General features: G+C 40.7%; 1 protein-coding gene across 1 annotated transcript in view; it reads right to left on the reverse strand.

Annotated features, from left to right (window-relative positions):
- Positions 1–6,053: 6,053 nt before the first annotated feature.
- The window catches only part of LOC109915833 (dystrobrevin beta), a 432,998-nt gene continuing 415,757 nt past the window's right edge, over positions 6,054–23,294 (reverse strand). The window contains exons 15-16 of the mRNA XM_048597128.1: positions 11,330–11,365; positions 6,054–9,183 (exon numbers count right to left, since the gene is read on the reverse strand). Coding sequence (XP_048453085.1) covers positions 11,361–11,365 — 5 coding nt within the window. The 3' untranslated portion in view covers positions 6,054–9,183; positions 11,330–11,360. The remainder of the gene's footprint in view (positions 9,184–11,329; positions 11,366–23,294) is intronic.

The following is a 23,294-nucleotide window of genomic DNA, read 5'->3' on the forward strand; positions in this document are numbered from 1 at the left end:
ATTATTCTCAAACCTGGGTACCAAATTTAAGGAAGGCTGTGAAAACATTAGAGTGGGTGTAGAAAGGACAAAACAGAATAGTTCTGGACATGAAAATCTTAATTTACACTGATAGACAGCAAAGCTGGGAAAGCTCTCCTCAGGGAAGATCGAGGGGAGATTTGATAAAATCACACAGGATCTGGATAGAGTAAGAGGGAGAAACTATTTGTATCAATGGAAGTGTCGTGAATGAAAGGGGTAATTTAGGGTGAATTGAGGAAAACGTTTTCATATAATGTACGGTTAGCATTTGGAATGCACAATCTCAGTGTTGAGTGGGGGCAGATTTAGTCATGGCTTTCAGAAATTGGATAATTATCTGCAGAGGAACAATTTACAGAAAATCAGGGAAGAGCTTGGGATCTGGGCAAGTTACGTTACTCTTGCAGAGTTTCAATCTGACACAAGGAGCTATTCAGTCTCCGTCTGTAACAGAACTGTTCCACACTTCTTTCCACGCTCCACAAACAAAATGGTGGCAATAACAAAAACAATTAAATGTAAAAAAGTAATTAATTGTGGGTCATGCTTCAAGGCAATTCACTGTGGTAAAGGATTATACAGAGCCAACTATTATCAGAGAAACATATCGATTTACTGCTGGTGCTAGATAAGATTATTAAAATACACCACACCTTAATCTTTTCTATAGTACTGTACAAAATTGTAAACTAAAGAAACAATGTCACATTCTAATGACGTACTGCATTGAACAAATATTTAGTATTCACAGAAATGACTTCAACCATTGTTCTAAAAATAATTGAAGAATCAGTGAATGTTTCTGAAATAATTAACTGGGCCAGTCTTATAAATAGTCTGACTACTAGAGCAGGTCTGGGCTTAGAAGTTCTGTCATAAATACTGTATCTCCCCCAAGTCCACCATCTACAATGACCAAATCAGGAGTGTGATGGAATATTCTTCGCTTGTGTGAAGCTCTAATAATACTCATGAAGCTCAATACAGTCCAAGGCAAAGCAACATGCTCGATGAGTACCCTGTGCACCGCTCTACACATTAACTCCCCTCCCACTGATACACTGGCAAGTGTGTTCCAGCTACAAGAAGTGCTGCAATAACTCACCAAGGCTCGTTCGGTAGCGTGTTCCAAACGATAACCTTCACCATCTCAAACTACAGAGCACTGGGTAGATGGGAAAACCATCAGCTGGAGGTTCCCCTCCAAGTCACACACCATCCTGATGTGGAACTATGAGCAGAGTCTTCTTTAGCTGGCAGGATTTCCCATCTTGCTAGGTGAAGAGCAAGCTAGAAAGCAACACTGTTAAATCAGACTGTCCCCATTGGCTGGATTTTGAGACTTCTGCCCATAACTCAGGAGGAAAGCCTACCTCAGAGAGCTGCTGGCAAATTTGATTGGCATTCGTTCTGTAGTTCCAGCAATGCTAATCACATAATGTCCAGGACTGGGTCTACAAACAGTCCATGTCTCTGTGTGCAGGACCAGGGACACTTCAGTGCTGTCAGAGCAGGGAGCTGGAGAGTGTGGTGCTTGGTTCCAGATGGATAGGCCAGGAGCAGGGAGGGTAAGGAACAAAGAAGGGGCACCCCAATGGAATGGAATGAGGGCCATTGAAGAAGGTGTCCTCTCCCCAACATCCCTTCCCACCCAAACTTGAGCAGGGTGAATTTCTGGGCTACTCCTACACTTGAAAACATTCTGTATGCCTCAGGACGGAGGTTGAACAGGAAATGGCCTTTAAAGGAGCTCAACTGGGTGAAGGACAGGCAAAGCAGGCAGAGGCCTTGCTTGTTCCACCACAAACTTGCAGACGGTCCAGGGCAAGCAGGGGGCTACTGGGAATGCCACCTGGCAGCAGGGTAATGTAAAAATTGAACTATATCCTTTAGCGTTGCTGGATCAAAATCCTGGAACACACTCCTTAAAGCTCCGTAGATGTAAATAGACACGACATCAAGGATAGCTGCTCACGAAGACAGCTCGCTACAATCAGGAATGAGCAATACTCTTGTTTACATCCTCTGAATGATCAAGAGTAACTCACAGCCTTATTGAATAGTGGCTATTTAACAGCTTTCCAGAATTCTACAGTGCACTTTTGAAAATTTATCACTAAGGTTTGCAAGAATGACAAAATGGAATCTTTTAACTTCATATTGTTGTATTACTTTACGTAATATTTATTTCAGGCTATCAGCTGTAATCAAGGCATCAGAATAAAGTGAGGTTCATTTTTAAAATGATTTCTATAATATTCACATCTTTCTTCCAATTTTAGCAAGCTTCTCAAAAAGTTTATTAACTTCAAATAAATTTAGCAGGTTTTACATGCTTTAATAGTTGTTAAACTGATATCCAATTTATGAGAAGTCAAAGGCCCACCATTTTTAAGCTTTTTAAGTTTTATCCTAGAGTTTCCATATTGGCCAAACCAGCAACAAAGGTTATGGAATTTTCAGTGTAAATTACAAATGGAGTCCTATAAACATTTACACTGGAGGCCACACCCCAACAACGAAATAAAAAGCATGGCAAGCTTAAACTGATATGGTCCGTTTACAATCATTCATAGCTTTATTCGAGTTTTTAAAGTTTCAAAATACTTAAAAAAATCTTCAAATTATACTTGGACTGTGTCTACTGCGCAAAAACAAAACTAGCAAATGTTTAGTAGAGTTTTTAAAATTTCATTTTCAGATATTTTAAAATCAAGTTACTCATGGGTGTTGTATTGACACTGTCATTCAAGATACTTATTTTTGTTGGACCCATTTATTGGCTCTGCTAATAAAACTGCTCCAGATTACCCCAGTTAAATGCAATGAAAATTTCTCAATGTAAGGGAAACAAATACATTGTTTTGCTGCTTGATCACACAGGTTTAGGATTTTAGATTTACCAATAATACCCAACTGTTTGGAAACCTGTATGACGTCTTAACTTCACAACACCAGTGCAGTTTGGACTCTAATTGCATAAATGACCCAAAGTGAAACCTTGACCCTATCTTGTTTTGACATAAACAAATGCTCTGGTCTCACTGCAATAATTAGGTCATTCTTTCTTACCCCTACTGTCTCATGAGTAAAAATGAATGGGGCAGAATAATAATTTCTCCAATCTTATCATATGTTATGTATGGTTTGAAGTCAGGATTAAAATTATGAGGGAAACAATACCAAGAAACTAAGAATAGTGGCAGTTTAAGAACATGTTTTAACTAATATAACAGATTTAGAGACTGACAGTGACTGATTGAATTGATACACAGCCAATTAAGCTTCAGTCTCATCAGTGATGGCATCATCTGGGTTCTCAGATTGGATCACTGTAGTCCACTGCTAGGCAACCAAGAACTTCTGCAGCTTCTTGTAACCTTGAACAGACAAGACACTTAGCATTTTTTGAGTCTTTTAATCATTTTCTTAATAAAGGAGTGACATTTCTTTGAAATGGTTCTGCAAAACAAAATAAAAAATCTCAGCCAACGTAAAACAGGACAGCTTCTATTGTTCAAAAAGTATCTGCAGGACCAGAAAATTGCATGTAATTATAAAAACAAACCATAACAAATTTGTGCAAGTCCACATTTAATAAATATAGGCTTTGGCTGGCAGTTGAACAAGAAATCAGGCAGTTAATAACTTTGATAGCAAATGACTTGAAAAGTTCCCAAACTTCAGTTTGAATGTGAAAGGGTTTCGTATTGTGGGTATATGAAAGTAGAGTACACATATATATTGAACTGTAAGACAAACAGATCAAATAAAGAACTTGGGAGGGGCTGCTTAAACACACAGAATGTGAAACTTGCTGTCTTTTGAAGAGACAAGCAGATAACATAGGAGGATATTTAAGGAAAAGCATTTTGGCTACATGAGGGGAAATAGAAGATTTTAAAAGAGGTAATTAGCATGGAAAGAAGTTTTATGGGAAAAAATGATAATACATTCCAGTTGAGCTGAACAGTGTAAATTCAATGCAGTTCTATGAAATCTGCTTGTATGCAATCACTGTGTTAGTAAATTCTTTTTGATTTGGAATAAGATTCCTTCAGTTAGCTGGCATCTACCAGACAGCTTTGATCCTGCTACTCGTTTTAAATGTAATAAAAATTTGCTACAGTCATGTTGCAGGTTTGGCAGGAGCATCAATGTTGAAGGTTCATTACACAGAATCTTTTCAGCAAGTACGTCTAGCAGCAGGCTATCCAGCCCACTAAATTAAGGTTGGTGTAAATATGCCAGAATATGGTTCCACAGCTGTTTTACATAAATATCTTCATTGATTAATTGCCTGAAAGGAGCATTGTCAATTTTTTAAAGTCGAAGTCTGTTATTTTGTTATAAACACAGTTGAGCTTAGAACGATTTGCACCTTTTTATTTTGTTGGATAGTCCATGAAGAGTTTTCAAATGCCTCCTTTTCATAGAGCGAGCATTCCTTTTGTTGTCCAGTTTTTGATTGACATTTTACAAACATATCGGCAATTCAACAAAAATCAATTGTTCCCAACTTTTATGAAATAGCTACACTATTTATCACGTAGCAATTCATTTTCAATACTCAGAAAAGCAATTCAAATAATTCAAATCCTGATCTTGTCCTACCTCTGCTGTGTTTTGACATTGGCCAAAAGGTGATAACCCTATATTTAAACTTTGTAAACAGGAAGTACTATTTATGGCAGTAGATAAAATGTAATTGTTAAATAATTCCTCTAAAAAGTTAAAGGTCATCTCTTAAGAAATAAAGTATGGGCACTGTATAGTATCAAAACTTTTCCTTCAACTACTAATGTAAAGTAGAATTTCACAGGAGATCATTCTCAAGGTTTTGGACTTAATGCAGATCTTTCTGTTTCCCTGCTTCAGGTTAGGTATGGATGCCACTCTTTCACACATTAAATGCTATGAAACACTGGCTTTCAAATATGTAATTCAATTTTATTTGCAATTGAACCAAGAATAAGGACTCAGTAATTTTTGCAGCACTATATCAGCACCACAACATAATAAATAGGAATTTGAAGACTGTCAGCAATTCCAAAAATAAAATCAAATTTATCCATTTTGTTTTCTTTAAAGACATTTCACTGGTTCTTTAATGCTGTTTCTGTTTTGCATCTGGATTAGACCTTTGCCATCATGGAGGGAAACACCCAATGCATATTGCAATGTGATACAGTATTACATTAAGACACCTTTCACAGATGGCAAGTGCAGCTTGCACAAAACTTGCAAAACAATAGTCAGGCACAATGAATTTAAACTCATAAAACATTAACATACTATACAAATTAACTTAGAGCAACATAATATACAATGTGGCTGATTTCCATGTGAAGAGTGACTTCACAGAACAATACTATTATACAGAATTTCTAGCTGATTTGAAATATATGAATCCCCTCTAAAATTATTCATTTTCTATTAACAATACTGAACTAACTACAGCACTGACTAACTCAGCTTATGTTTTTAAAGCCCCTCTGCTTGCAGAGGAATGTTTTAGCAAAACAGTAGAAAGAAAGCATCTGAAAGAGATAGGAATCCTTGCAACAATAAGTCATGCAGGTTTGAGAATACAGTAACATTTATCATGCTGCCTTCTACCTGTCCTGACAACCTTCAGCCCTTGGAATGCACTTTGATGTTAATAGTGCATATTTCATACGTGCTTTTTAAAGTTTTATACTAGAGCACAAAGCGTCACTGCCAGTGACAGTGAGTTTATCCGATGGTGTAGAAATTGCATGTCGGTGATCCAATCAAATTAGATGCTGTGGATTGTAAACTACTGCGTTTATATACAGCTGCTAGCCCAAGTTGGTTCAAAGAGCTGTAATTTTTGTTTACTTATTCTCAGGATGTGGGTGTCCTTGGTTAGGCCAGCACTTAATGCCCATCCTTAATTGCCCATTGGGAGGTTAGGAGTCAACCACATTGCTGCAAGTTTGGAGTCACATGTTGGTCCGACTGGGTAAGGATGGCAGTTTCCTTCCTTAAAGGGGACTGGTGAACCAGATGGGTCTTTCCCCCCCACACAATCAACAATGGTTTCATGGCCATCGTTAGACTTTTAATTCTTAATTGGACAAGAAAATACAGAAAATATGGTATGAAGATGACATGCCTAAAAGCTTGGTCACAGCATTGGGCTTTAACGTAATCTTAAAGGAAGTTATAGGAAGGGAATTTCAAAGCATGGGCCTTGATGATTTAAGGAAAGTCCCTCAACAATGGACTTAATAGAGGGAAAGATTCATAAAATGGCAGAGTCAGAAGAGAGTTCTCAGGGTATGGGAGCTAGTGGAGTGAGGTTAGAAGGACACGACAGTTATAGGGAGTTGAGAGAAAATGGAGGAATTTAAAGAGGAAAATTTAAATTAATCACATTTGGTACACTGACCACTACAAGTCAATAGGTTAACAAGAATAGGGATAGTTGGGTGAAATGGAATTTGGAAAACAGAATTTTGAAACAGCTGAGGTTCACAGAGGACACAAGCTGGAAGGCTGGCCGGGGGAAGTTTGCACATTAAAGTCTGGAGGAGGCAAAGGCATGAGCAAGGATTAAAGTAGCAAATGGGCTCAGGAAGGGAACAAGCAGGTGATTTGTGATGGAGAGCATATGAATTGAAATGTTGGTTCAGGGTTTACTCTGAAAAAATGGCTAGGAATGGGACGGAATGGATGGTAAATAGTGAATGATAGCCTTTATGTTTGTGTTCAAATTGGTATTCATCCACAACTGGACATTGAAGAAAGACACAGAGGCAAATTGCAGTCAGGAATCATGATGGAGAGGTAGCACAGGTAAAATCAGAATGGGAAAATCAAGAAATTCAACTATCTGATTGGATATTTGAGGCAAAACTGCAACATGATCTAAAACAGAGAGCTGTAGTGATAGTTGATGTATTGGCAGTGATTTTCAAAATTCCCCTTGATTCCAGAATGTTTCCAGTAGATTGTAAATAGCAAATGTGACATTAAGTTTGAGGAAAGGAGGGAGCGCGAAAACAGGGAGCTCCTTGTCATCAATCACTGGAAAAGCGCTGGAATCTATTATTGGGAAGTCTTAACAATGTATTTAGAAAGCACAATATGATTTTTAAAAAAAGGGTCAAGTCAGTTTTAAGAAATTGAAACAAAGAGCGGGATAAATGTGGCATTTTCAAGTTGACTACTGGATTGCTAGGGTCTCAGTTATGTACACTTTACATCAATGACATAGACAAGGAGACAAAGTTGTGTATCCAGGTTGGTTAATAGTACAGAGCTAGGTGAGAACATAGGTTATGAGGAGGACACAATGGGGTGGCAAATGGATATAGACAGGTTAAGTGAGTGGGCAATAAAATGGCCAATGGAGTATAATGTGAGGAAATGTGAACTTATGCAGTTATGCCAGAAGACTGGAAATGCAACTATTTTTTAAAACATGTATGAAATTTATAAACATCGATGTCTAGAGAAATGGATACACTTGTATAAGGAACCCATTTCACATGGGAATACAGCAAGCAAACAGCATGTTGACCTTTAATGTAAGAGTTTGGGAGGACAAGAATAAACTGTGCAGCGTTTTGGGGACACGACACCTGAAATACTGTTGCAATTTTGGTTTCCTTATTTAAAGATGGATATATTTACAATGGAGACAGTGCAGGAAATTTTGGTCCCTGGAATGAATGATTTGTCTTAAACTGAGTGGCTGAGTAAATTCTACATATATTCTCTGGATTTTAGAAGAGTAAGAGTTGATCTCATTGTAACATTCAAGATTATTAAAGAGCTTGATAGGTAGATACTGAAATAGTGTTTCCTTGCCTGGGAGCATAGAACTAGGGGGCACTGTTTCAGGATAAGGGGCAGTTCATTTCAGACTGATATGAGGAGAAATTTCTTATGGAAAAGGTTGGTGAATCTTTGAAATGTTCTACCTTTGTTGGTTGTGGATACTTAAGGCTGGCTCGACAGGTTTTTGGTTTTTCCGGAATGCAAGGGATATGGGCAGAGAGCAGGAAAATGGAGCTCAAATCTGAGATCAGCCATGATCATACTGACTGACCAACCAAGTCCTCTGTTCTTAATTCTTAGGTTTTTATGGATTATAGTAGGTTTTCAGAGTATTTATAAAGAGGATCATACACTGTCTATGGGAGTGGACTGGATGTTCCAAGTGGAATTTTCACATTTGTTTGTAATCTTCAAGAGAATTTCATAATTTGCAATCTATTTTCAGGTTTTCTTTCACCATGCTTGCTGCATAACACAACCTTTGAATGTTTTACCACATTTTAGTAACTGTTCTGTTCCAGATGTAATTTGAGTTTTAATTTTACCTGGCTAAAGGTCCAATTCACTCTATTTAGTTTACACAATTACAAAGAATTCGTCCTGAACAATGGACAATTTTAGGATTTTTGTATTCTCTGTATCCTCCATTCTCAGTCTCTGAGCACAGAAACAACTGAATTCCAGAATGTTCAGGCTGAGGACTGACCTTCAGCAAGTGATGAAGTAAGCCATGAATGGAAGATGCTTTTTCATATAAATGAATTTGAATTCAAAATTTCAAAATTATGAGATGGAAAGGGCAACACTACTGAGGAAATTAACATTGCCAGTTGGCTTGGGTTATGGTGAAAACAGTTCCCTTAATATATGTCCTCAACCATTTTCAAATTAAAATAAAAATTACCCATCTCGCACACCAAGCGTTAAAGGGCAAATTCAAAGTATAAATTGTCAGAGGACAGATATGAAAAATATAGCAGCAAAACTGCAATGTCATCCCACGGTTTCAGTTAATTTACTTAAGGTGCCAACAGTTTGTTGGCAAGGCTTTCATCTTTATACATAACAAAAAAAATCACAAGTCTTACAACAAATTTGTAATAATGAAAACAGGAAGAATTGGCTCAAGATGGAAAATAAAGCATGCATGAGTCAAGAAATAAGTATGAGTGTGTTACTGTGCCTAAGCCCTTCAATGAGCACAGCAAAAATATTTATTTTTCAGAAAAAGGCTGTTTCAGTTTTTGTTGTCTTTTACATTCACATAGTGGTGTCTTCAGCTGAAAGAAGGATGGTTCAAATGGATGAACAAAGTCAAGTATGATTGGTTTCTTTGTATAATCACTGTGCCTGCAATATATAATGGCAGGGAGAAGAAGCCAAGAAAGAAATTATCATTAGTTAACTTGATAATATAGTAACATACCAGAGTAAACATGGATTAATACAGTTATGAAATTGCCTTCCAGGATTGTGAAAACTTGACACAAAATCGTCAAAGCAGTTTAAAAACATGAAATGGTGTTGAATCTTCTGATCTTATTCAATGAGTAGCTAAGCCCTATAACACCAGGAAAGAGCCAAGTAAGACCTTCATTCCGTGCTGATCTCAGTCAAGAGATTTGTTGGTAAGGGGGACATTCGCTTCAGTTCCAAACCCGGGATTGCTTCATTGCTATCACTGATGCTTGCTCAGATTATGCAACATGCACAGTAAGCAAACATAAAATTTGTCTCAGTGATGATGACTCCAAAGGAAATGGTCCAGAAATTGGAAGGTTGCATTTTTGCATGTGCTCTGTGTGCCTGGACAGTGAAATCCCACATTACACTTTGGGACTTGTTCAGAAGGAGCCAACAGCATGCCATCAATGAGGAGACCAGGAACAGGCTGCTGTCGTGTATGTTCTGATCATCATGGGTCTCAGGTAAGTGAAGCCAATGGGGAAGATCACCAGAAAGTGGGAGTGCCCAGGAGGATCAGAAGCTATAGGTTAGGGAAATAACTGAGTGTGAGAAGCTGTTAGGCCTCGAGGCTGTAGGCAGGGTAAGAAAAAGCAGGATGACAATTTGGAATGGTGGGGAGCTTTGTTGAACTTGGGCCAAAAGGAGAATGAAAGAAACAGATGCTGGAGATCTGAAACAAACATAGAAATTGTTGGAGAAACTCAGCAGGTCTGGCAGCATCTGAGGAAAAAGAGCAGAGTTAACATTTTGGGTCAAGTGACCTTTTCTGATGAAGAGTCACTGGGCTTGAAGCATTAAGTCTGCTTTCTCTTCACCAATGATGCCAGAACTGCTGAGTTTCTCCAATTTCTGTTTTCGCTAGAAGGAGAATTCCTGCCTTTTCTGGCTGGGTTTTCTGAATACAGCCAGTGTTGGTGCAGGGTATCTCAAGGAATGGCACCAATAATAGGGCTTTCCACCCTTTATTTCAATATGTGTTGTGGTTCTGGTTGCCTTTTGTTTTCCCTTTGGAATGTGATGGATAGGCACCTGCAGTCAGTAATGTACACATACTTCCATTCCTTTGCGACTGAAGGATAAATGGGACAGTCAGTGCTCAGAAAACAAGCTGCTCAGTCCAATCATAGGACAGTAATTTTGAAGGCTCAGACGTACACAATGGTCATTGGGTAAGATACCGGAATGTGTCAAGTACTCAAGGACTCTCAATTCAATAAGATGTCAAAGGAAATCAGAGAAAAACTGACAAATTAAAATTGAGAACAGATCCAAGTTCTACTTTAACTGTGGAATACCATCAATATAGATGTATGAATCTTACAGAGTACATTGATAAAAATGTGTGAAGATCCAAATAGGACTTCACTTCTAAACTGCGCATATGTATAAATGATTGAAAATCGAGCTTTATAGTTTTAAAATTGAATTATAGTCACAAAGCAAGTGAAGCTAATCACTGACAATAAGGTGCGGAGCTGGATGCACCTTGTTGTCTTGGATTCTCCAGCATCTGCAGTTCCTACTATCTCTGAAGCTAATCACTGATGGCTAAGTTAATATTTTAAATATAGGTACATACTCTCAAATCTGGCTGCCTCAGAACCAAGCATATTGTAGATTACCTGCTGGATCAGACAGGAACAGGCAGGTCATAAAGAAAAGTGTTTTAGCTGAGGTTGGAAAAACTTTTGTTTCTGATTTCAACAATCCCTCCTGTGTTAATCCTCGAGATGATGTTAATGAGACAAGTTCCTCATATTTAACAGCCAGGCTTCAGAGTGACGGTGCCATATTACTGCTTAGTGGTTACAACGATTTCAAGTATGCAATTATATAAATCACTTATTGTTTTTCAAAGAGCTTGCAATTATTCAATTTGCTCCTCCAAATACTGTGTTATATTGCCAGAGAGGAAAAGGCCCCATTTTCAGACAGCCTGTTTTGGAGTACTGTACCTGTATGATAACTTATAACGCATGCTATTATTAAAAAGAGACACACTTTTACTGAAAATGATCAATGTACTTACTTGAGTTATTTTACACCTTCCATATTCCGCTTTAACCTGTAACAAAACAAAGCAGGTTGACAAATCTCTGCATGCTTATGACCTTTTCCTTTCAGAGAGGTTTCCACATCCTGCTCTGGAAGCTGATCATCTCTGCACCACATTTACATGGAAATGTTCTCTCCATTGTTGCAGGCCATTTAAGCTTCAAGTCAAATAAAGACACAAATTCAACCTCGTTGAAATGGATTGTCATCGCAGACACTTTCTCGTTGATCCCAGGTTAAGTGGTATTACAAAGAGAGCTGCTCAGATCTCACGCAGATGAACCCTTGTTCCTCTCACTATTCTTGAATAAATACCACCGAGCCTAGGGGAGTTAGTTATTTTGAACCCTTTTAGCTTGTCTCATTTATGTTGCAATGATTGATGATATTTGTAATATCTTTGTTTGAAAAAGCTTGTTGCTTATGTCTTCCCTTGTGAGTACTGAAAGTAGATGTTCAGAATATTGACAATAGTATGCTCATTCTTAGTTTGTAACTTGCTTGCACATGTAATGGTTTTCACCTTGTCTGTCTCTTATAGTAAAGTATGACATTATGGGAGCATAAATTGTGAATTCTAATGAAATGAGATCACGTAAGGAACAAACTAATGCATGATCAAGAGATCTGAGCACCATAAAACAATAATAGGGATTTCTACGAGAAGACCACAAGATATAGAAGGAGAATTCGGCCATTTGGCCCACTGTGTCTACTCCATTACTGATGTGTTTCTCAATCCCATTCTCTTGCCTTCTCCCTGTAACCCTTGTTTCCCTTACCAATCAAGAACCTATCCATCTCTTTCTTAAATATATTCAATGACTTGTCCTCCACAACCTTTTGTGGCAATGAGTTCCACACATTTGGCTGAAGAAATCCCTCCTCATCTCAGTTCTAAAGGGCCAACTCTTCAATCTGAGGCTGTGCCCTTGGGACCTAGTTTCTCCTGCTAGTGAAAAAACAACTTTTCCACATTAACTCTATCCAGGCCCCTCAGTACTTTGTAAGTTTCAGTCAAATTCCCCGTCATCCTTCTAAATGCCATTGAGCACAGACCCAGTGTCCTCAATCGTTCCTGATGTGACCAGCAATATTCAGACATTATCAATCTGGACACAAGCATGATGGAGCCTATCAACAATGTAAATGCCTGGCATCCACGTTTAATTTTGTATTGGATGTTATTACATTTCATTCGAGGAATTTACATAGAACAACGTATTTGCATTACTTTGGATTTGTGATTTTGCACCATTTAGGCTGTGAAGTCACAAAATATGGAGAATCTATGAATAAACAAGTCAACTGATGTATAATTACTGATGTAGTTAAGTTGATTTGTTTTAGAAAATAAAGTTTGTCGATAATAATCTATTTCAGGTCACTCTCGCAGGATCCACAATCTGAGATGAAATTAATGATCATTTAGAAGTGCATAAACTAACTGAAACTGAAAAGGACTAATTTGCAGGGGACTGGTGAAGAGCAGAGGGTGGGATCTCAATTAGGCCGTCTATTGAAAGAACAAGTGCAGCTGTGACGGGCTGAATGGCTTTTTAAACAGTAAGAATGTACGATCCTATTTTGTTTCACAAGTTTAAAATTACTATACTTTTAAAAACCAATGTATCATGTAAAGGAATGCTGCATAAGGATTTTAAAAGGCATTTCACAGGTAGGATTGTGACCAAACTTTAGGTATTTAGTAGAAAAGGAATGTAACAGCATGAATGGAAAGTTAGCTTTCACATGAACCAAAGGATCAAGATTAATGGAATAGCACAGGGATCAGTGCTGACTCCATGTTTGTTCTTGATATGCACAAATGGGGAAATGTTGTGGTGCAGTGGGTAGTGTCCCTCCTTTGAGTCAGAAGCTCTAGGTTCAGGTCCAAATCGAGGACTTGATGCCAGAGGAAGGTTTGTTCATAGCACAGTCAAAATGGTTTTTAATCAACTTGTAAATCCCTCCAACATACTGCAATGGCAGGTATAAAGGGTGGAAAAGATTCCTGATCTGTCCCATGTGGCAGAAAGAAAATTGGAGCCTTTACCATCACTGTCTTGAGCTCTGGACTACAACGTTGAAATAACTCCACAGAGGCTGGTATCCTGTCACCAAGTCACAATTTATTCATAGGTGCATAGTACATGGACTCTGACCAGCTAGCTCAGAACCAGTCCCTAGCGTAGGGAGAATCTCTGACACTGTTGTTTGTATCGGTCAGCCAGGGCTGCCTGACTGGCCCAGGTTAACAGCCCCAGTCAGTGATCTCGTACTCAATAAGATCCACCTGGCCAACCTCATTCCAACTGCTACAAATGTGCACATAAAATGCAAGTTGCCACAGTAATGCTGACTTCTTGTAGAAGCTGATCATCTCTGAGTGCCAATAGAACAGTGTTCCATCCTGGTTCCAGCTGGAATGGCATTAGAATCACCCTCCTTGCCCTGCCCAATGCAGAGGCTATGTCAGACCTGCCTTCAGTCAGAGAAATGAACAGGCAGAGGAATACACAAATAATACAAAGAACATCATATTAGATGTTGACACAAAAGTAGATGGTTTGGCAAACTGTGAGGCAGATAGTAAAGGATAGTTTGAGGAAAATGAATGGTACATGGTAATTGTAATTTAATGCGAAGTGTAATGTGACGCATTTTCAAAGGAAAACAAAGAATGCGAGTAAATGCCCAATCAAAAGATGGTGAAAACTCTGGAAAATCAGAGACTGAGGTGTGCAATTACAGCTGAGAGATTCTAACACATCTAAAAGGAAGCATACAGGGACTGGAGTATGTTCAGTGCATGTTCATATGGGTGCAAGTATCCTGGGACATTGCACCTAACTGCTCATTATAATAGTCAGGGTGCAGCTAATGCTCTGAGCTTGTTGCATCTGCTTGCTGAGAGAAATCAGGCCTTTTGTTGTCTTTAAAGATCAGCAAAACATCTTGAGGCAGAAATGCAATGTGTAATTATTACAAAGCAAGAAATGATTGCAAGGGAATGTTCCTTGACTCAGGCACTGGGTAGAAGGGGGTGATATCCTGTTTCATTCCCTGTCATCTGAAAGCTCTCTATGTCTGTCACCATTGCAAAGAGGTCACTGAAGAGTTCAATGAGAAGTGTTTAGTTTGCAGGGTGTGCTATAAGATTTGAAAACACTTAATGTCTTCAACGGAGCTACTAAAGTAAGGTTCTTGTCTCTCACTTCAACCAATCTCTCCTTGTGCCGGCATCATTTGCAGACCTGCTAGCCATGCCATTTCCCTTACTTGTTCCCCTTTACTTTTGTATAATCATGTTGTCACGCTTCAGCCAACCTCTATCTCCTCCTACCCGCACACTCTTGCACCTCCTACTCTCATTTCTTCACACCTCAAATCTTGCATGAATTACCATGAGAGGAACACTCTCTTACACTGTTATCAATATTGACAGCTACAGCAGTGGAAGATAACACACATGAAGCAGCAACCAGTAGCTGGACAAATCAGGAGCCATCTGTACTCCATCCCCCCACTTGAGGTGCATACACTTTACATTTCCTACTGAAGCAATTAATACCTTGTTGCCAATGGCAATTACAGCTCAGGAGTTATTCACCATTCTTCTGTGTAACTTTCATCTATTCCTTCAGGTCAGTTGTGTCAATAAAGATCATGGGGAGACGGTCAATCTTCATCAAGCAAGTGGCAATGATAGAGTGGACATTGCATACAGTCTCTTTACATTGTATTCTTCTCCGTTTCTTGCTTCTGCCTAACCCTTGACACTTAAGAAGATAAACAGCAGCTGTTGTGAGCAGTCACTCATCTCTCTCCGTTCACTCTTCACAATAAAAGCCTCCCCTTGTACTTTTCCATCATTTTGGATAATTAAAATGCTGCACCTCCCTATACCAGTGCAGGAAGAGGACAGTGACCTTGCTGAATATGAAACATCATTCCATCTGACCATAGAAAGCACCAGTTCAGAGATTGGAATTGTATTCACATTAAAACTGGGGATTCTCAAATAGTGGTCCATGAGAAAGCTTCCAAGGTCTCATCAAAGCATGTCATTTTGTCAGAAAGGCAAAGGTTCCTGTCAATTAATATCAAAGTGAACTGAACAGGTACATTCTGAGTGTAAGCCCCTTTCACCTGCAATACCCTCTGTGGAACTAGGGCCACTGTTAATTGACCAACTTCTCCCTGTGGAAAAGCATCTGAGCAAGTGGTTCACTCGTTACTCAGTAATGAGACAGATTTCAGTTAGTGTTTCTGGGAAATTGGATCAGACAAATTGCCCGGCACTTAGTCACTAGATTCTCACAGAGAAAGAGCAGCTTTTAATCAGAAATCTCAGGGAAGAAGAAGGGAAAACTCTTTTGAAAACAATGGAGACAAGCCTTTGAGAAATTCAGAAGGATTTAAATTCTATTGAGGAGAAGATTTCAATGCTACAGAGGCAGATGAAGCCAGACAAGGGTTTGATACTTTTGAAAGAAAAAGATTGCACTGTCGGCCAAATCAGCGAAACTAATCTGCAATAGGACTAAACTGAGAGCTTTGTCAATGACAGGTTATTTCTGCTTTATCACCAATTGACTTTCCCCTGTTACTAGCCTGTTTGTTGTCCCTGGCTAAGTTTATCCATAGTTAAAATCTTCAGTCATGTCTTTGTTAATTGTAGACTTGATTATCCCAAAGTGTTCCTGGTGGGTATCCTTTTTTCTGTTCTCCACAAAGCATATCTGCTGTCTACTTCCAAATGTGCATCCAGTCCCACCCACCCATTCCCATTGTGGTCACTGATCTGCATTAGCCCCTAGTCAGATTCTCATCCTTGTCTTCAATCCCTCCATGATCTTAGACCTTCACCAATTCTGTTGTGTCCTTCAGCCATAGATTCAACCCTCTACCAATACTGCCTCCTGAGCATTCTTCGCTTTAATCACCTTTAGCAGCAGCCTGCAGAAACCCAGGAATGTCTCAACAGCCACTAATAGACTCACTGTGATGGATCCTCTCGTGGGAATATCTAGCTCATACTGCTAAAGTAGAAACTGAGACAGCTGCCATCTTAGGTGTGGGGATCAGGTGGAGACAGGACTGTGACAACATCACTCTGTTCTTACATAGGCCCACAGCAGGTGAATCTCCATCTCAGGAGAACAGACTTGGATCCATGGGTAAGGTATCTGCTGTCATTACTCAGGATGATAATTTGTCCCTTCTCCACCCATATACATAACCATCATTGCTCTTTGGCATCACCAGATAGCCAGCTGGGTTAGATTCCCGGTCTGTGCAGAGATACTGATGGACTTTCAGATAGCCCCAATTTTTATTTGGATTCATTTTGTGGGATGTGGGTGTTGCTTTTCTTGCCCATCCCTAGTTGCCCCTGAAAAGGTGGTGGTGAGCTGCCTTCTTGAACCGCTGTTGTCCACTAGCTGTAGGTTGACTCAAATGCCATTAGGGAGGGAATTCCAGGATTTTGACCCAGCGACAGTGAAGTAACGGCGATATATTTCCAAGTCAGGATGGTGAGTGGCTTGGAGGGGAACTTGAAGTTGATGGTGTTCTCTTATATCTGCTGCCCTTGTCCTTCCAGATGGAAGTGGTTGTGGGTTTGGAAGGTGCTGTCTGAGGATCTTTGGTAAATTTCTGCAGTGCATCTTGTAGATGGTACACACTGCTGCTACTGAGCATCGGTGGGGGAGGGAGTGGATGCTTGTGGATGTGGTGCCAATTAAGTGGCTGCTCTGTCCTGGATGGTGTCAAGCTACTTGGATGGTGTTGGGGCTGCATTCATTCAGGCAAGTGGGGAGTATTCCATCACACTCCTGACTTGTGCCTTGTTGATGGTGGACAGGCTTTGGGAAGTCGGGAGATGAGTTACTCACCGCAGTATTTCTAGCTTCTGACCTGCTCTTGTAGCCACTGTGTTTACGTGGTGAGTCCAGTTGAGTTTCTGGACAATGGTAACCCCTGGGATGTTGATAGTGGGGGAATCAGTGATGGTAACACCATTGAATGTCAAGTGGTGGTGGTTAGATTGTCTGTTATTGGTGATGGTCATAGCCTGGCATTTGTGTGGCGCAAATGTCGCTTGCCACTTGTCAGCCCAAGACTGGATATTGTCCACATCTTGTTGCATGTGAACATGGACTGATTCAGAATCTGAGGAGTCACAAACAGTGCTGAACATTGTGTAATCATCAGCGAACATCCCCACTTTGGACCTTATGATGGAGGGAAAGTTATTGATGAAGTGGCTGAAGATGGTTGGGCCGAGGACACTACCTTGAGGAACTCCTGCAGAGATGTCCTGGAGCTGAGATGATTGACCTCCAACAACCACGACCATCTTCCTATGTGCCAGGTATGACTCCAACCACCCGAGAGTTTGCCCCCTGATATCCATTGATTCCAGTTTTGCGAGGGCTCCTTGATGCCACACTCTGTTGAATGCAGCCTTGATGCCAAGGGCTGTCACTCTCCCCTCACCTCTGGAATTTTTGTCTGTGTTTGAACCAAGGCTGTAATGAGGTCAGGACCTGAGTGGCCCTGGTGGAACCCAAACTGGGCGTCACTGAGCAGGTTATTGCTGAGCAGGTGCTGCTTGATAGCACTGTTGATGACACCTTCCATCACTTTACTGATGATCGAGAGGAGACTGATGGGGCGGTAATTGGCCGGGTTGGATTTGTCCTGCTTTTTGTGTACAGGGCATACTTGGTCAGTTTTCCACATTGCCGAGTCGATGCCAGTGTTGTAACTGTACTGGAACAGCTTGGCTAGGGGAGCAGCAAGTTCTGGAGCACAAGTCATAGAGTCATAGAGTCCTACGGCATGGAAACAGGCCCTTTGGCCAAACTGGTCCATGCCGACCAAAACATCCATCCAACGCTAACCCCATTTCCCTGCACTTGGCCCATAACCTTCTAAACCTTTCCTATCCATATATTCATCCAAATACCTTTCAAATGTTGTTAATGTACCCGCCTCAACCACTTCCACTGCAGCTCATTCCATATGCATACCACCTTCTGTGTAAAAAAAAGTTGCCTCTCAGGTTCCCATTTACTCTTTCCCTCTTACCTTGAACTGATGCCCTCTAGCCCTCGATTCCCCAACCCTGGGAAAAAGACTGAATGTATTCACCGCATCTATGCCTCTCGTGATCTTATACAATTCTATAAAATCCGCCCCCAGTCTCCTATGTTCTAAAGAAAAAAGATCTAGCTTGTCCAAACTCTCCATATAACTCAGTCCCTTGAGTCCTGGCAACAACCTTGTAAATTTCTTTTGCACTCTTTCCAGTTTAATAACATCCTTCCTATAGCAAGGACCAAAACTGAATACAATACTCCAACAGCGGCCTCACCGACATCCTGTACAACTGCAACATAACTTCCCAACTTCTATACTCAATGCGCTGACTGAATAAGGCCAGTGTGCCAAAAGCCTTCTTCACTGCCCTGTCTACCTGTGACTCCACTTTCAGAGAACTATGCACCTGAACTCCAAGGTCCCTCTGTTCCACTACACTCTTTAAGGCCCTACCATTCACCATGAAATTCCTACCTTGATTTGACTTTCCAAAATGCAACACCTCACATTTAACTATATTAAACTCTATTTGCCATTTCTTAGCCCACTTCCCCAGTTGATCAAGATTCTGCTGCAATTTCTAAGAATCTTCCTCACTGTCCTCGACACCACCTATTTTATTGTCATCTGCAAACTTTCTAATCGTGCCTTGAACATTCTCATTCAAATCATTGATATGGATAACAAACAACAATGGTCCCAGCAATGGCCCCTGAGGCACACCACTATTCACAGGTCTCCAGTCCAACAAACATCCTTCCACTATTACTCTCTGCTTCCTACCATCAAGCCAATTGTGTATTCAATTTGCCAGCTCTCCCTGCTTCAGTACTATTGCCGGAATGTTGTCAGGGCCCGTGGCCTTTGCAGTATCCAGTGTCTCCAACTGTTTGTTGACATAACGTGGAGTGAATCGATTTGGCTAAGACTGGTATCTGTGACGCTGGTGATCACTGGAGGACGCCGAGATGGATCATCCACTCGGCACTTCTGGCTGAAGATTGCTGCGAATGCTTCAGCCTTATCTTTTGCACTGATGTGTTGGATTCTTCCATCATTGAGGATGGGGATATTTGTGGAGCCTCTTCCTCCAGCGAGTTTAGTTGTCCATCACCATTCATGACTGGATGTGGCAGGACTGCAGAGCTTAGATCTGATCCGTTGGTTGTGGGATTGCTTAGCTCTATCACTTGCTGCTTTCGCTGTTTGGCATGCAAGTAGTCCTGTTTGGTAGCTTCACCAGGTTGACACCTCATCTTCAGGTATGGCTGGTGCTGCTCAGTGAGGCATCGATGAGCTTGAGCTCATCCACCAGCCTCTGAATTGTCATCAGTGGATGTTTCACAACCTTCTGCATCCTAAGCATGGCAGTTTAGGGAATACACCACGGAATTACCAGGAAAGGTGACAGACTACAAGAGAACGGCTTGAGGAGTTACACGTGGGTGCCTCTATTGTTAACAATGAACAATTCTAATACAAAGTGAGGTGTTGGAATAAAATTTCTGCATATTGAAATTCAAATCTGTTGACAAGGATGTCGAAAAATTCCGTCTATGGTTATGAAGAACACCTGCCAAGTGACCCAGAAGGAAGTAAGCATTGCTCAAGAATGTAGAAATAAGGCACTGGGGCAGATCAATTTCACAAGAATCCTCCAGTCAGTGTCAATTTAATATCATAATAAGCTTCCTGAAACATTCCAGCTTGTAAACTGGACATTCTAATTTTCCTCAGGGAAAGATACCTGCCACCCTTATCCTGGTCAGGCCTGCAATGTGACAGGCTTTTAACTGCCCTTTGAAGTGGCTGTAGAAAAGCTATTCAGGGCAACTTGGGATGCACAACAAATTCTGGCCTTGCTGGCAAAGTCCACATCCATGAACAAGTTAAACAGAAAATGACTGGGTGAAGTCTAACCAATATGGTATACATACATACACACACACACAGTAGTGGACCGAGGTCTGAAGAATATGAGGGGCACAATTAACTGTGGAAATTCCTCAACAATATGAACGGAGGTAAATTGGGCCATAAAATATCCACTGGCATTCTTTGGCTCATAAATGGATGCCCAAAGTTCAGGTGCTAAAAGGTTACACATTTCTAATGGAAAATCTTTAGGCCATGGATTGTTTCTTGTGTACAGTATACAACCACATGAAAGCCTGACAGATTTTTTTAGACAACATATCTCTGGTGTCATCTTACTGAGGATAAAAAACAATTTGTGTAGAGAGAGATGTGGACACTATTTCCACTGGCATGAGTACGATTAAGGGAAATCTAATTTTTAATTATGAATTTTGATAGGATGTGAAAGACCAGGCAGTTGTAAAGTCAATGGAAAAAGGCCATTAATTTAACAATTGCAGAAATTGCTGAAAAAGCTCAGCAGGTCTGGCAGCACCTGTGGAGAGAAATCAGAGTTAACGTTCCGGGTCCAGTTACCCTTCCTCAGTTCTCATTGGATTCCAACTAGTGGAGAGCTTTCCCCCATTCTGAATAATTTCAATTTTAAAGAGTTCCTCAATTTCACACTTGGTCAAATGCAGATTGAGATGAAATTCAGTTGCTCTCACTTCAACTTGAGTTCAGTTCTTTGATCCAAGCTGCAATGAAGCCTCAGGCCTAGTGGTCCTGACGGATGCTAAACTGAATGCTGGGTGAGTGGTTTATTTCTGTATAAATGGGACGGGAGTGGAGGTGTACTTATTATGTTGCTGAACTGGTAATCTCGCTAATCCAAAATAATGTTCTAGGCATTCAGATTCAAATCCCACCATGACAATTTGTGAAATTTCAGTTCAATTTATTAAGAAATCTAGAATTTAACTTCCGTAATGGTGGCATTTGAAAAAATGCATCTGGTAGGGAAGGAAATTTGCTGTTGTTTCCTGGTCATTCTAACTACATGTGACTTCAGACCCTCACTAATGTGTTTGAACTTTGTCTGTCCTCTGGAAATACTGAGCGAGTTATTCAATTATAACAGACTGCTACAGTAAAGACTAAAATGTACAAAACCACATGGACCACATAGTGTTGACCCAGACTCTGGAAACAGAAATGGCTTGGCCATACCCAGGTATTCATGCACAATCCTGCCCATTAACATTGGGAAGCCTGTGTGCACTTTGTGAGAGCTATCACATAGACTAGTACAGAACTTTTTAAACTCATGAGCTCATTTCTGAAGAAGGGTCTAGGCCTGAAACGTCAGCTTTCCTGCTCCTCTGATGCTGCTTGGCCTGCTGTGTTCATCCAGCTCTACACCTTGTTAGCTCTATAATCACCTGCAGGTTCCCCTGCAAGTCTCTAACCATCCTGACTTGGAACTCTCTCATTGTTCCTTCACTGGCACTGGGTCAAAATCCTGCAGATCCCTTCCTAACAGCACTGTAGGTGTAGCTACACCAAATGGTCTGCAGCAGTTCAAGGTAATGTCTTGCTGCCACCTACACAAGGACCATTAGGGATGAGCAACAACTGGTGGCCTGGACTGGTTTGTTTCTATTCTGGGAGGAAGAAAGAAAGTGTCACATGTTAGCAGTGTAGGTAACACCTCCCGCCAATGTAGTGATTGTAACGAGGTCTGCCAGGTTGACCTCACAGAATATGAGTTCCCTGATTGGGGCTGTTAACCAATCAGGGAGCCCCGGCTGACAGATACAAACAGGAGTGCCAGGAGTGCTGTTCACTCTAGGAGCTAGCTGGGTCAGTGTCATGTACTGTGCACATGTAAATAAAGGCTGACTTGGTGACGGAATCCTGGCCTCTATGGAGTTATTTCCCTCAGTATGCTGAAGGGTGACAGTTACCAATAATAGGGTAGTCATTGACTGCATTGGAATCGTCTTGCTCTTGTCAGTGCAAGAGACCAGGGCAACTTTTCATTTTGTTGGGTAGCTGCCAAAATTGTTGCTGCTTCTAATAGCTTGGCTAGGAACACAGTGCAGCAGGGAGAAGGGCTTCATCCTAATACGGTTAAAGATTAAAATGGATGACATTCTTCGCTGTAGTTAGGCTTGATTTCAGTGCAATAATTATCCATTGCTACACAGGCCAATGAAATGAGGGGCAACTGAAGGTTGGGTTGCCATAGAAACCAGCAGACTCAAGGCTGAGATTGAGATAAGAGGGGGCCCTGCAGTTGAGAGTTAGAAACTGCTGAAAGAAGTAATCCTGGGTAACCAGGTGAAAAATGCATCCAGCACATGCTGAAATAAATCTTTACTTGCAGAACACAAGACTCAGAAGTGACTGTTTAGACTGCAACAATTTGGCACTGTGAGCAGATCCTTGTAACACTGATTGGTGACACCAGGACAAACACCGGCATCAAAGAACAGCCAAGTACATTTATTTTACCATCCATTATACAGGGAGGTCAGTGTTCAAACGGAGCAGATGATGAGCCAATTTGAGGATCCAAATCAGAGAACGGGTCTGTGGGTGCAGTAATTAGAGACAGTATGGTGCCATGATTTGTGTTTGAGTTCCTTGCGTAAAAAGGAACATATAATTGGAATTACGCAAAGAGGAAACTGAAATGAATTGATGTATGGCGATCGGGTAAAACAGGGAGACCATTCCCTACGGAGCGAATGCGAGAAAATAAAGGGGGACAGTGGGCCCATTTCCTAGAGGCAGAACCATCAGACTAGAAATGGAATATCAGCTGTGGCAAAGAGAAACTTAGATTGGGAACCCATAGGGGCACTCACTGGATTCTTGGCTCATAAAAATATGATGATCCTAAGTAAGTTGACTTAGGGATCCATCAAGTGCACCAGACGAGTATTAAGAATTAGTGGGATAAACAG

The sequence above is a fragment of the Rhincodon typus genome, chromosome 5 (assembly GCF_021869965.1).
Source record: "Rhincodon typus isolate 14 chromosome 5, sRhiTyp1.1, whole genome shotgun sequence".
NCBI lineage: Eukaryota > Metazoa > Chordata > Chondrichthyes > Orectolobiformes > Rhincodontidae > Rhincodon > Rhincodon typus.